General features: G+C 37.7%; 3 protein-coding genes across 3 annotated transcripts; 1 reads left to right on the top strand and 2 right to left on the bottom strand.

Annotated features, from left to right (window-relative positions):
- Positions 1 to 618: 618 nt before the first annotated feature.
- On the bottom strand, positions 619 to 1476 carry CBG14267 (the record flags this gene model as incomplete). Its single annotated transcript, XM_002644368.1, has 5 exons — positions 619 to 822; positions 871 to 999; positions 1048 to 1201; positions 1257 to 1401; positions 1449 to 1476. 5 exons carry the CDS (start codon positions 1474 to 1476, stop codon positions 619 to 621), a joined length of 660 nt encoding a protein of 219 aa, XP_002644414.1.
- A 4924-nt stretch (positions 1477 to 6400) lies between these two features.
- On the top strand, positions 6401 to 9449 carry Cbr-tsp-17 (the record flags this gene model as incomplete). Its single annotated transcript, XM_002644369.1, has 8 exons — positions 6401 to 6469; positions 6517 to 6621; positions 6665 to 6739; positions 7600 to 7701; positions 7823 to 7936; positions 8401 to 8610; positions 8701 to 8784; positions 9375 to 9449. The coding sequence occupies 8 exons, from the start codon at positions 6401 to 6403 to the stop codon at positions 9447 to 9449; spliced, it is 834 nt and encodes a 277-aa protein (XP_002644415.1).
- A 490-nt stretch (positions 9450 to 9939) lies between these two features.
- Cbr-tag-278 lies at positions 9940 to 14228 on the bottom strand (the record flags this gene model as incomplete). Its single annotated transcript, XM_045239518.1, has 15 exons — positions 9940 to 10066; positions 10114 to 10236; positions 10294 to 10448; positions 10496 to 10576; positions 10626 to 10970; positions 11016 to 11223; positions 11268 to 11369; positions 11412 to 11785; positions 11808 to 11956; positions 11999 to 12846; positions 12893 to 13348; positions 13395 to 13509; positions 13558 to 13877; positions 13974 to 14080; positions 14205 to 14228. The coding sequence occupies 15 exons, from the start codon at positions 14226 to 14228 to the stop codon at positions 9940 to 9942; spliced, it is 3534 nt and encodes a 1177-aa protein (XP_045095378.1).
- Positions 14229 to 14631: the final 403 nt, after the last annotated feature.

A 14631-nucleotide genomic window follows, 5' to 3' on the forward strand; every position in this document is an offset into this window, starting at 1 on the left:
AGTCAAGTGTTTTAGGACTACAGTAACCAAAAGTCTCTCTGCACACCGCGTCATAACTACAGCACCACCCTGGAAAACAGAAAATCTCATGTTTATTTGAATAATAAAGTGAGAATGTTCTGTTGGAATTTGTTGAAATAGTCTTAAAACAGTTGAAATTGACAGCTTGCACAAAAAATTGATGTCTCTATTCAATTTTTAGAAAATTTTATGTTCGGACGTTTTTGTCTTTTTTAAGGTTTTTGGAATAAATCCTGAATAACTTTGCACCTGGGTGAAATTTTGAGCTGAAATTGGTAGGAAATAGTTTGAGAATGCTCGTAGTCATGGTGCAATTGTTAAACCTAAGAACACAACTATGATTGTGACTAGTGTTTTACAGAAAGATATGCGTGAATTCGTTCACTTAGAAAAAAGTTAGAAACGAAAATATGAGATTTGGGGCTAAAAAACCATTTTTTGCAATTTTTCACATTCGAATTTGTAAAAAGACAGATGAAGCAAACTTGAGAACAAAACTATGATTGTGACTAGTGTTTTACAAAAAGATATGCGTGAATTCGTTTCTTTTCTCCACAAAAATGTATTCTAAACGCATGTATGTAATTATTATCATTATTATGGCGACAATCTCTTGAGGAGCCACACATCCACATCTCTTTCGAACACGATTCTATCATGGAGACGGTCGGATTGTCCTTGCCAAAATTCGAAGTATCTTGGAACGAGATGATATCCTCCCCAAGAATCCGGCTTCGTGATGGCATGGGATCCTTCACGCTCAGCTAGCTCAATGAGCTCCGTTCTCTTGGCTTCTAGGTACTGAAACTCGGATTTTTAGCTCAATTTCAGATATTGTCAAACAAATACCTGTCTGTCCGGAACCACTTCAGATTGAACACTCAACTTGGATGATATACGACTAGAAAGTGGTCTTTGGTTCCAGTAATTAACGGCCTTTTCGTCTTGAAGTTTCTCGACCACACCTTCCACGCGAACCTGAAAAATTTTTAATGTGATTCTCAAATTCGATCTTGTTAGATTAACCTGACGATTGACTTTCGGCCAGTAGAACAACATAGAAGCATTTGGATTTTCATCCAATTGACTTCCTTTCCGACTAGAGTAATTTGAACAGAATGAGAATCCGGTTGGTGTGTAGTCTTTCAGCAGAACCATTCTGGACGATGGACGGAGCTCCCTAAAACGCAACATTTATGAATTATAATTGCTCATTGAGAAACCCACTTTCCCACGACACACAAACCGGGCTGATTTCCTCGAGAGTCAGGCCTGTCTCCGATGCGACTTCACGAAACCAAATATCGAAAAGCGTGAATGGATTTGTTGATGGGAGATTTTCTTCAAGAAGATACGTATTTCCATATTGTGCTCGAATATCTGAAAAATGTCTGAAATCAAATGTTTTTTTGAAAAATAAAACTCACTTTGAATATCGATTGATGGCGTTTCCATTGTCGTTTTTCGTCGAAAAGTGATTGGAAAGTTTTCAATGGAAACTGATAAATAAATAAATAAAATCAGTCAATCACAAGACAGAACCGAACATCAAACAACATATTGATGACACTTTCTTATCTATTGTTGACCAGTCGAAATAACAAAAAAAAAACCGAAGAGAGCGGAAGAAATGTGGTCAGGATGACAATACCAAATAAAAATAACTTTTATATAGAACAGCTTCATTGTCGGCGATAACTGAAAATCAATAATTTTGCGAGATTTGGCGAAATTCTCTTCAATTAAAAAAAGAGAAAATAAGACGCCAGTCATAAATTATGGGTCCAAATATATTTCGCCTCATTCTTCCATTTCCGACTGAATTCTCAAAGAAATAGTTGGATACCCGGTTTTTGGACTACAAACTTCTCTTTGGCTTTGGAGTGGATGGAATGCTTGGATTGATCGCATTTCTTCCTGAAAATTGATGAAAATACTTTAAATGAGTTCCGTTTTGACTTAGCTAGAAATTCAAGCAAAGAGAAACAGACGAAAAGCGAATGTCATGAAGAACTAATATTTAAAAACTTGCAGTGCGATAGAGCGCGTTTTCTGGACTAGCCGTGCGCGCGCATCAGAACGTTTACTGCTTTTTATGTTTCACAAAAATACGGTTATCCAATTTTGGGCAGATAATTTTTCGAGAGATTCATTTCAGACAGGAGCAAAGTTAAAAAAAAACAGTACACATTTCACAACAAAACAACTAATCTGAAAGAAAAAAACAATGGGAAAACTGAATATTTTCAATACAAAAACAACACAAACTAAAAAAAATTATTCAGCATTTTCAAGTATCCTGTTTGTCAATTGCCTTGCAAAGTTCTCGTATCGTTTTATCTGGATGATCTTTGTCGAAGTTGATTTGTTCAGCATTCACCTAGAAATGAAACTTATAATTATCAATTTTATTCTTGTTAGCGTCTTACCGCTATCTCGTTGGCTCCCTTGGCTTTGATAGCTTCCCACGGTGAACTATGACAGTCTTCCAAATATCAGAGAGGATCTCATGTATTTCACGAATGTAACAAAGTCGTTCACTCATCATGATTTCTACCTGTTCGAACGTCGGCATAACGTATACTTGTTCGAGAGGTCCACGGATGTCTGGCCAAGCCATGGCAACAGCAAATAACTGAATCATTTCTTTGACATAGGCATACGGTTGTCCTTTTGTCAACACTTTAGCTTCATCCAAGTATATTGCTGGATAATTACGAATATATTCCTATGTTATTGCTGGCGATTTGAATATCAAGCAGTTCGTGAGTATGTTTTTCTAGAAGTTCGGCGAGTCTGTCTTTCAACACTCTTCTGTCCATTGGAGGGGAGATTTCTTCTGAAATTCGGATATTTCAATTTAAATCACATTAACTGTATCCTAACTTTCTAATTGTTTTTCCTTTTTGATTGGAGGGTCGTCAAAATAGGGGGTATCAGTGGATTTTCTTTCGTTTGTAACAGTGCCTTCTTTAGTCAGTGGATTGCTTTATACAGGATTTGCAGAGTCGCCTGTCAAATCAAAATCCATCTGAATGTGGCTTTCGACAACATGTAGTTTCACTATTCATAACATGGTTTATAATGGAATCGTTTATGAAAAAATGTATATCAACGAAAAATTGGAAAATTCCAACAAAAATGATGACAAACATGATGAATAAAAGTTTCTGTTCCTGCCAAGTTTCGAAACCAAGAAGAAGGTATCCACCTTTTAGTTCATAAACACATTCGATTTTTTCTTAAACATCTTGTCATTTGCAAAATGTCCGAACTGCTGTTGACTTTCAGAAATTGTATTGTCGGTTGATCGTCTCTACAAATGAATACGTTTGTTGACAAATGATAGCACTGGTCTGCCTGAATTAGTAAAAATTTACGATTTTTTTGATTAAAAACTCACATCAGAAGAAATGGCGAAATTCCGACTTTCGACAAAACTTGCATCTCCCTCGGTCCATCGGTAAATAATGTTGTGATTGCCGAAATAGAAGTTTGGAAAGCATCTTGTAGTTCTTCCATCATATGTTTTCCTTCACGCCCAAAATTGATTATTCCCAAATTGCTAGCATCTAGAGAGGTTGTTTCACACCAAGTTCGAAGTATCAGTAGACCAGTGTCTGAAAAATTTCTCTCATTTTCAGCTTACTAATATCAATCAGAATCGAACTCACAATTAGAGCAACTTCTCGAATTATCGCGGTCACCCGTCTGCAAAAACCATCTTTCTAGTGTCCATCGAGCAGTGCAGAAGAAAACAATTAAATTCATATTGTTCATCAGCCATCAATTCGCATAACACTGACATTTTCCTCAATTACAGTTCCAGCTACGTCGCAACCTTCTTAAAATGTTGTGACGTCTGAGGATCTAGTTTGCCCAATCAACGCAGCACAAATGTCATTAGCATTTTTATGTAATTTTTTTGGTTTCGCCTGGCAGCCTTTAATAGCTTTGTTCTGCTGACTTCTAGTGTTGACTGCCATCCGATGCTGGTAGTCTGGAAATCCAGTATGCTAAGGCCATCTCGTCTGTAAGTTTTTCGACAACGCCTTACACGCGAACCTGTAAATTGCTTGATGGGATTTTCTGATAGAAAATTTTTCGTTTTACCTGAGATTCACATTTCGCCAGTACTTTTCGCCAGTAGTTCTTTTTTCTATTTTATAACTGGTTGTCATTTTGATTGAATAACTTGAAGGTCTTTTTGCCAGGCAAAACGACATCGATCAATCTTTGGTAAAATTGAAAAATACACCCAATCGTCGCTCATCAGCTCGTTGCACGCAATTTGAAAATTGAGGTTCGGGGGTCAGATAAATTACGTCGATGTGTTGTCAATGTCTCTTATCTGGTCTCACTAGTCCTTTTGGTAAGACTGCTTTTAATTTTGAGTAGTGGTGAAGAAAAGCAAAAATCTAATTGATTTCAGCTGGTTTCCCATTTCCCGTTGTTTCGACATGCTCTCGAATTTTCGGAGCAACCCTTTTCCGTTCTGGTGGTGGAATCCTAGCTTCCATCTTCCGATCCGCCCAATTTAGTTAAAATGGAAAGCATCATCAGAGGGCGAGTTAGAAAACTCCCATACAACCCTCAAATATCGAGAAACACACTCTCGGCATTCTCGTCAAGGAAGTTCATTGCTTTATTGAAGTTCCATCGGTTGTTGCAGATCCATCGGCTGACGAAACCTGGAAAAATCAATAATTTCTCAAAACATTCTTTGCAAATATGGGTTTTTCTAGCCATTGTTCTATGAAATAGCCAGCAAAAATTATCTCAATTTTTAGTAATTCACAAAATTCACCTTATTTCCCGCGAATCAATCACACTTTAACCAGAAAATCAGCTTTTAGGAATGTAAAATTTATTTGACCAGATGAAATCTTGGAAACGAAGAAAACGCATTGACTCTATGTACATTCTTGCTGAAAATAGAAAATTATGATTAATAATATTTGAGTTTGGATGATTATTTCGAAGAAATTAAATTTTTGACTGAAAATAGGCCATAAACTGAGAAAATCCTGTTTTATTTGTTAAAAAAGTAGCAGTGCGAATGAGCGCATTTGCTGGTGACCTCGCGCACACTGCTTTTTTCGTTGGAAAGGAGGAAAATGGAAACAGACGGGTGGAAACTAGAGCAATAACTGAATCTTGAAATGATATAACAGCAAAGATTGTTCCGATACAACATCAGAAAAATTTTAATTCAAAACTTTACAAGGTTTTGAATGGTATTGTTTCTCGAGAAAGTGGGTTTTAATTATTTCTCAGTAATTTTCAAGACTAAAGCTGATGTTCTGTAATGAATTGTTACCTAAGATGACCAACTTCGGGTATGAAACCGAATTTGAATTGGTTCGAAAGCGTTAGAAGGATTCTAGAAGCGTCCAGGAAATGTTGAGCGAATTTAGAAAGTGTAAAAAGATCAATCATGTTTAGTCTTCCAGATAACATTGCCATTGTTTTTTGCGCCTGTAAATAGAGAATCACGAATTTAACTTTTTTTCAAAAGTCTAAGATTATTCAGTTAACGATTCTTAACTGTTTTGTTTTAACAACAGCCATTTTGCCATTTTCGTATTTGTCATCGGGCCGGTGCCAATGTATTCCTTTTTCCGTTCAACTCTGTTTGTTCACACAAGAGAGATGATGCATAGTAAGAGGTCAAGAAATTGTTTGCCAGGTAGATGCTCTACCTCTTCCCATCTTCCCCTCGTTTCTACTCTTTTTGCGTGTCTGCGGGTGCATCTTTCTTTTGGTTGGTGTATGTGTGGCGAATGGTCAGCTGTGTGATTTCAATTTATCAGTTGGCAACGGCTTGCGGAGAGAGAGAAAGAGTTTCAAACGGCAATTGGACTCTTTATTGCTTCCGTGCCTGGGCGGCATCCAGCGAGACACAATTTGAAATTTCCATCGCCACCGTTTGATTTATCCAACAAGAAGAAATATGTTTTGGTCTTTTATTTGCACTATATTGATTGAATGTTACTAGGCTGACCCTTGTATGGGTCACACTATCAGATTGTCTCACTGTCTGTGCACTCTTTATCTCTACAATTCTATTCGAAAACAAAACTATTTTCCCTATTGCTCAGTTGTATAAAATTTCGTGTTGAGGACTTGTGAATCATCATTTTCAATTATTTTTTGTCTCGATTTTCATTTTAAGTGAGTTTAAAAATTCTATTTCAGATAGAATTGCTCACAAGCACTGTCGTATGGCAACAGAGCGAGATGGTGGGAACTGCCTGCGGGTAGCAGTTTCTATCTTCTCCATATACTACTGGGTGAGTAAACAACCTTTTTATTTCCAGATTGATAACCGTAATTTTATCAGATATCTGCCCTTGCTCACGTTTTCCTTGGATTATGGATGTTATTGGATCCCAAACGGAACTATATTTTGGACTTGGTGCACTTTTCCGAAAATGACCCACTGCTGGTGAGATTTAGAAAATTTCAGAAGTATTTTGAGTTGAAAAATTTCAGAAAGCCTCTGCATATGTCTCATTGGTTTGTGGATGTGCCCAACTGTTGGTCGGGTTCCTTGGGCTGTGTGGTGCAGTGAATAGAAGTCGATTTTTGTTGCTCATGGTGAGATTAATTCTTGGTCTATAAAGTTACAGGGTTTTTTCAGTTCGTGATGTTCCTGATCTGCACTTTTCTGGCTGATGTTGCAATGGGAACACTGTCGCTATTCTACAAAGACAAGGTGAGTGATTTTGTCGTTTTTTGTGTTGGTTTCAGTTCTGGGTTACCATTTTTCCTCTAATAAGAACCCACCCACACTATCAACTTTTAACTCGATTATCTCGACTCATCTGAAGTATATTAGGAATTTGTCAACTGATAAATTATGTATCATAATATCACCAATATTTCATTTGTCGAATTTTTTCATATCTTCTGACAAAATCTGAATAATTGATCCCAAAGTTGACGGTATCGGTTGCCTTTTAGCAGAGGAAATGCGGTAGTTGTTTCTCTCTCTCTTGACGTTTAGTTAGTTTTTAATCTCCTCAATTTCTGTTTGTTTTTATTTCTTTTAGAAGTTCGAGAAAACATTGTGATGATTGTTAATGTGTTCCATGTTTTTTTAACTTTTACAGTAATCCAACATAATCATTATTTACATAAGGTTTTTATTTGCACTGTGTGTTTATATAACTTTGAACATTAATAGAATTACTTCTTTAACTTTCACTTTTGAGCTCATTTATGTTAGTTCCTTCGAAATATGCCAAAAAGTTTCAACATAATATCCAAAACGTTATCAATTGTAACATTTTAATAGCATTTATAGAAACCGAGGTAATCAAGCTGAAAGTTGACAGTTTGCATGGGCTTCTATTGAAGAAAATGCGGTATATCGGTTTTTATAAAATAAATCAAACATGTGAATATTGATGAAAGTTAGATAATAATAATATCCCCACGATTTGTTTAGTTAACATTTCTTCAATATTTTTCTGAGGAACCAAAATAATTGAACTAAAAATGAAAATTTGTGGCTAGAATTCTGTCAGAGGGAAAACGGCATTTTTAATTTTCTCGATTATTGTCCGTTTGCAGTTCTCTAACAACTATATGGAAGTGTACTTGAAAAACCTAACCGCCAATCGTTATTCTCGTGATCGTTGGGTGATGCCATTGATGGATACCATCCAGTTTTATGTGAGTTTTGTTTTCCTGTAAATTACATTTGCACGTTGTTCAAAACCGTCCAGTTCTCCGTCTATTGTCACTGAAGTCTCATAAAAAGTATTTTGTTTTCTAATAAAACCTAAACTTGTAGATTTACTCTCTTAAAGAGAATGTGCGAGAGATTGTGAAATCCAAATATGGCGTGGAGACTGATGAGCCAGAGAACAGAATTCTCACTCAGTTCATTGACAAACTTCAGTTCTATGTAAGATTCTAATTCTTTTGCGTACAATATTTGAACATAGACTCTATTAGGAACGGTGCTGTGGTTCTTTGGGTCCCTCCGATTATATCGGTAGTCGTTGGTCGCAGTCCGGTGCCATGGAATCCGAAGAAATGGAACTTCCACTGTTTCCGGTGTCATGTTGTACACAAATAATGGGCGCATCGGCGTTGAACCCTCTCGCTAAAAGTTATGCTCGTTGTCAGCAGTTCGGCGCTAATAGACAATGGAGGCATCCAGTGGTACGAGAGAATTGAGTGTGTTGTTGTGCAAAGTGCGTGCCGTTATTCTTCATTTTGAAATGAGAAACCTGATGTAATAAGCTTTGAAGTTCTATTGATAGAAGGTGTGTTGAGTGAGTGTCAGGTGACAATCGATGGAGAATTAGAGAATAATCAAATCTATCAAAAACTCAGTGTGTGTGAGAAAACAATTAACCAATTTAGCACCAATGTTGCGGAGGAGAAGGGCCACTAGACTACAAAGACTCATTTTGGTACATCACAAACACTCTCCGAGGAACCCGATCATTCGTCCCTCCAAGTTGCTGCAAGCAAGCACAGGCCGGAAGAGCATGGGCTCCGGTTCCCATTGACCCGATGTGCATAACATATCGTTACCTATCATCACCATATACAACATCTGTGAACACTGTTGTGAGTGTGTATCTAACAGCTTTGATTTTTTTTTGGTGTGACTCAAAAATTGAGAAAGTCGGAAAATAGTGATTTATTTTGTGATTTCAGGGATGCAGCGATCGACTTATGTCATGGTTTAATGAGCAGATTTGGATTTTTGTTGGCTTTGGTTTTGGATCAGCACTGACTATGGTAATATTTTCATAATACAGTAAAAATTCTAACAGGAGAACTTCAATACCTTCTAAACACAGATTTTTAGGTGAAATGAATAATCCCAAGGTAGAAAATTTCGAAAACTTGAAAAAAATTAGTATGAAGAAAATCATTGAAATTTGAAATTTCATCGAATTCTAAGTGTTTTATTGATTCTACACGATTTTTGGTACTGAAACTGATACAATACAGCTAAAACAGGCAAGAGAACTCTGAAATTTACAGAAGTGTCTGGATAAACTTAACCTATCCTAAAACTTTGATTAAAATCTGAGTTCACAAGGTTTTGCAGTTCCCTTGTAATAGAAGACCGTCTTATACTTGTACTTTGAGCTCGATTATCTCAATTTCTTTGAGAGATATCGGACATCTGTCAATTGATGAAACGTTTTTCATAGTATCATAAACATTTTATGAATTGACACTTTCTTGTTATCTCTACTAGAAATTGAGATAATTGAGCTTGAATTTGATGGTTTTGATGGGCATCTAGAGGAAATACGATATTTTTTCTTTCACTGCTTAAAAAATCCTAAAAGACGAAAACTACAAAACAAAATTTTCAGATGCTTGGAATCAGTCTTTCATGTTGCCTAATCTCTCGCATTCACATCTACCATGTCATTCCAGAAGATTATTAGACAGTTTTTTGATGATCAACCGAGAGAATGTGGACCTAATTATAGTTTTTCACATTTTTGAAAATGTTTTGTGTTCTCGTCCATTATTTCTACCCCTGATTAGGGTTATTTCCTCTTTTTTCAAATGGTTCCTCTCATTATCATTATCACACCTTTTCTTTATTTTTCTACTTACTCATTTCTCTAATTTTTCTTGCCCTCCCATTTATTTATCGAAGTTGAAAATTACAAATCTCCCTTTGAATTATTTTTACGAATCACGCAAACGAGAAAGTATAATAAATCATTCATTTGCAAGCCACTGACTAAACGTCATAGCAACCAAGTAATAAAAAGTGAATTGATATTGTGCCATGATCTGTTTGTTGGTGTCTGTAGGAGCGCATGAAATATACAGGTAAACGTTTTTTGAGGTTTTTTGAGCGACAGGGTCGTAAAAAAGGTAAAAATTGAGAACAGAGGATTCAGAGAAAAATAAAATTGAGTGAGATTAGAATTTCCAAGCGGGTCGTTTCTCCGAAGAGGAACCTTCCTTCTTGGACGATTTGCTGAAGAGTGGTCGTGATGGAGAACTTCGTTCCATTCGTTTCTCAGCATCAAAAGGAGAGAGCAAATTTCTGAAACTTAGATTACTCAGATTATTTCTAAAGTTCTGATCTGATACCTGCTAGAAGTGGATTCGGTCGTCTCCAGATTGTCCAACTTTGATTTCGCAGGACTACGATCACGGAATCTGGTTAGAATGGATGGTGACTTTGCGCGAGCTGGGGATTTTTCACGGGCCAGTCTGAAAATCAAAATTGATTGCAATTTGAATAGTATTTTTTTTATTAATCTGTCTCACTCTTTAGCAGCTTCTTTAGCTGCCTTTTCAGCTTTCTCCTTCTCCTTTTCTGCTTTCTTTTCAGCTTCCTTTCTGGTCCGTTTCTCACTAGCCTCTTCTCGTTTATCTTTCATTTGGCTTACAAAGTTTTGAAAGACACCATGAGAAGTGATGCTCTAGAAATGTGAACTGTTATGACATATATTCGAAATAATTAAATTACCATTCGTTTCTTGATATGAGGTTCTGATGTGGATTCATCTGTGAGCCGTTCTTGTAGCTGTTGGATTAATTCGTTTTTTCTCTGAAAATATATTTCAAGATTTTCTAACTATTCTGATCTTTCAGGATACCTGAAGAGCAGTCTCTAGATTCTCAACCTTCTCCTTCCACTCAGCTTCATGCTCCAATTGAAAAACGTTTCCTACTTCAGCCTCAATTCGTTGCTGCTCTGCCTTTTCAGCTTCAAAGTGCTCTTTTTCCATTCTAAGTTCTCTCAACAGCGTCTCTTTTTCCTCGTATTTCTTCTCAGCCTGTCGTTGTTGATTATTCATTTCTTCGTGAAGTTGGGCGATTTCAGAATCCCTTGACTCCAATTTCTGAGTCAATTCGCTAATCGCTGTCTCTTTTTCGTTTATTTTCTCTTGAATGGAGTTGTCGAAAAGCACCACTGTCGTTTCTTCGTTCAACTGTTGGGTCTAAAAATCTTAATAGATGTTTGAATCCCCAACTAAGAAGTGTACCATATCCTCAAGCTTATTTCGCATGTCTGTCAGCTCTACTTCACGCTCTTTCAAGCAAGTTTCAAGTTCTCCAATTCTTTCAGACTTGGTTGACACTTCCTTTTCCTTTTCCACAATTTGCTCTTGATATTTCTTCATCTCCTCCTCGTGTTCTTCTGAGACAGATTCAAGTTTGGCTTTCGATTCGGTGGCTTGAGTGATATTGATTCTGAAATATTTGTTTCAATATTTATTGCTATTCTTGTGGTTTACTCAGTTAGTTGAGTTGATCTGGCGGTGATAGTTTTGATTTCCTCATTCTTTTTCACCAACTCCTCTTGGATGCTGCCCACCTGCTCTAGCATTTCGTTGACTCTGAAACATGTACTAAAAAATGTTCTGAAACTTTTGAGTTACCTCGAATGCAACTTCTCGATCTGATCTGTCTTTGAGCTATTGTCATTTTCAAGTTCAGCAATTGTCTTTTCCAACTCATTGTTCTTACTCGCCTCTTGAGCAGCAATCTTCTCATTGAGTTTGGCAACCTCTTGCTCCAAAGACTCAATATTCTTGTTCTTAGCTTCAAGTTCATTCTGGAGCTCTTCGTTTCCAGAATTTGAAGCTTCCAACTGCACCGCTTCATGCTTGACCTTCTCCAATTCATTGAATAGTGATTTGTTTTGAGCTTCCAATTCCCTAATCTTTGTGGACTTCTCCTTACCGTACTCCTTCTCGTTCTCAAATGCACTCTTGAACTGGTCAATCTGAAATTTAGATAGTTTGATTTCTATCTAGATTTTATGTATGTATTACCTCAGCATTAAGAACGCGTACAGTCTCGGAGTGCTTCTCTTTGTGATCTTCCAGCTCTTTCTGTGTGTTCTCTTGCAACAATCGGTTCCTATCCTCGGTGTGAGTGATTTCCTTCTCCAGTTGTTTTCGGAGAGTCATGATTTCGGCATCTAATAGTGTGAGTTAAAATCAAGAATCAAAAAATTTTTAACCTTTTCCAGTGATTCTCTCTCGGTATTCCTCAAGAGTCCTGGTCAGTTGAGAAGTGTCCTCCACAATCTTCGCGAGCTGTTCAGTGATATCATCTTGCTCTTCATCCTCAATCTTTTGAGTCAACACTCTGATTTCAGCAGCTAGAATACTCTTCTCGGTTCGCAAAGCTTGAATCTCAATCTGCGAAGACTCGCGAAGCTCGTCTTTATCAAGACGTGCCGACTCTTCCAATTCCTCCTTCAGACTGGTATACTGTTCTTCCAACTCATTTAACTTGCAACTAAACTCCTTTTTCATCGCGTGCTCTCTGATTTCAGCTTGTTGTCGTTCTTTGAGAAGGAGACTTTCATAGTGCTCTTTCGTGTTCTCCTTTTCCTTGGTTACACTATCAAGAACAGCTTCAAGAGCATTGACTTGAGATGATTGAAGTTGAGTCTGGCTTTCGCTTTGACTTTGAAGGTTTCTTCGCTCAGTTTCAAGGAATTCAACTTTGTTCTTCAATGCCTTCACTTCGATTTGCAAATCGGAAATCACAGATTCCAATTTCTCTTTAGCAGCTTCAACAACAGTGAGCAATCGAGCTTTCCGTCTTAATTCTTCCTCTTGTTGCTGGAATTTATGTTTGCATTCTGTGAATTCAGAAGTGACTGCTGTCAATCGCCGAATGTTGTCATTCGTCTCAGTCTTTACTTGATCCAGCTCCTTAGTCAACGCCTGCACTTCCTTCTCCTTGTTCTGAAGTTTCTTCTCTAGAGCCGTAACCTCATTCTTACAAGAGTTCAGGTCTTCGCGACTTCTTTTGGATTGAAGTTGCAATTCTTGAAGACGATCATGAAACTCGTCTTGTCTGAAAAAAACAGGGGTTGTACATTGTGACTCATTGTTAAAGTTACCTAGCCAGAAGCTCTTCCTTCAGTGCTTCTTCATGATCTCTCAAAGCCTCCAGTTCCTTGGTATACAGCATTTTTGCAGCAGTCAACTCGGTTTCATACAGAGACTGTGCCCGTCTCAACTTCATCTCAAAAGTCTCTCCAAGTCGTTCTTTTTCGGATCGCAAAGATTTACGCTCTTCTTCCAACCGTTGAATTTCAAGAATATATTTCTGTTCGAGATTGAGCAGTTGGGTATCTGAAAATCTCTGCTCCAAAACTTGAATTTCCTTCTGATGCTCTTTTCTCAGCTTCTCCAAGGCTTGCTCTTTTTCTCGCTCGAACTTGTCTTGTAGCGCTTGAAAACTCTTCATCCTTGCTTCGAAGTCCTTCTTAGCACCTAACACTTCCTCTGATAATGCAATGATCTTACTGGAGTACTCGGCTTCTAGTTTTCGTTCTCGTTCAGCAACTCGTTCTCTGAACATTTTTATTGGAAACAATGTCGCATAGGATTTGTGGTTACCTGTATTCACTGAATGTACCCATTACATTGTTTTTTTGTCGTTCATATTCTGCTACAGTCTCTTCCAGAGTTTGAATTTTTCGCTTGAGCTCTGTTTCACGACCGGCAGGCTGGGCTGAAATGAACTTATGTGAACCCTACCTTCTTAATAATATCAACAAACGAGAATTAGTCCTAGATGTGTTTCTTGATGAGTCTCGGGCTACATGAGACATTTTGAGTACTGTGAGAAGCGAAGTGTTGTCTATGTCATGTTTGGAGCTGGCACGTGAATGTTGGCTAACTGGTGATATTGGTGAGGGTGATATCGGACCACTCGGTGCTCTTCTGAGAACTGGGGAAGGTGGAGCTGGTCCTCCAACCGGTGTTCGAACATTTCCAGATAAGCAACTCAATTGATGAGCTGGCGGTGGTGCAGGCCATGCAGCGATTTCCGGATGGGATTGTCTCACGAAAGGCCGCGTCACAGCGATTGCAGGCTCACTGTGAAAGGGTGTAGAGTTAAGCGAGATAGGATATCAGGTTTCAAGTTTTGAAGTAAGTGAAACTAACTTAACTAATCATTGAAACACAACTTACTGAGCTCCGTGAGGTCGCGGTGATCGGCTCATTCTTCGTGGAGAACGACTACCGGATGGAGAGGCGGATCGAAGGCTTCCATCAAACTCCTCGGATAATAAACCCAGCTGAAATACGGGATAGCGTTGCATAATGAATAAAAATTGAAGTTAGGCTCAAGCAGAACATTTCTAAACTTTTTTCTGTTAAGTAGGCGGAACAAGTAATTGGCAAACAACATAAATTACTCACTCTTTCTCGAAGGCGCTCTGACATTGGAAAAGGGCTTGGGAAGCCCTCTCGGATATTGATGGTTATTGGTTTTTCTCGAAGTGCGCTGGAACAGAAAAGTGTAAGAATCGATTACGGGTGACGAAATGGAATGCAGTAAGTGGATGGAAGTTTCAGAGATCGGTAATAATAATGAAGCAAGATACGGTCATGTGCAAAACTGCCACGTGTTGATTTTTCACTCAATTTGTTCACCAAGAGAAAAAAGAAAAAAATTCACGAAAAGACAGAAAAGAAAGATAAAAATAACAGAGTCTAAAAAGAATCCAACAGAAAAACTTTAATCTTAGATAATGGGTTCGAATTAAAATAGTCTCACCGGAAAGACATAAAACAAGTTGAAATTGGTACACAGAAACTACTTGAAGAGAGAAAGGCTATCTCTTGA

The sequence above is a fragment of the Caenorhabditis briggsae genome (genome assembly GCF_000004555.2).
Source record: "Caenorhabditis briggsae complete genome, chrX, whole genome shotgun sequence".
Lineage (NCBI taxonomy): Eukaryota > Metazoa > Nematoda > Chromadorea > Rhabditida > Rhabditidae > Caenorhabditis > Caenorhabditis briggsae.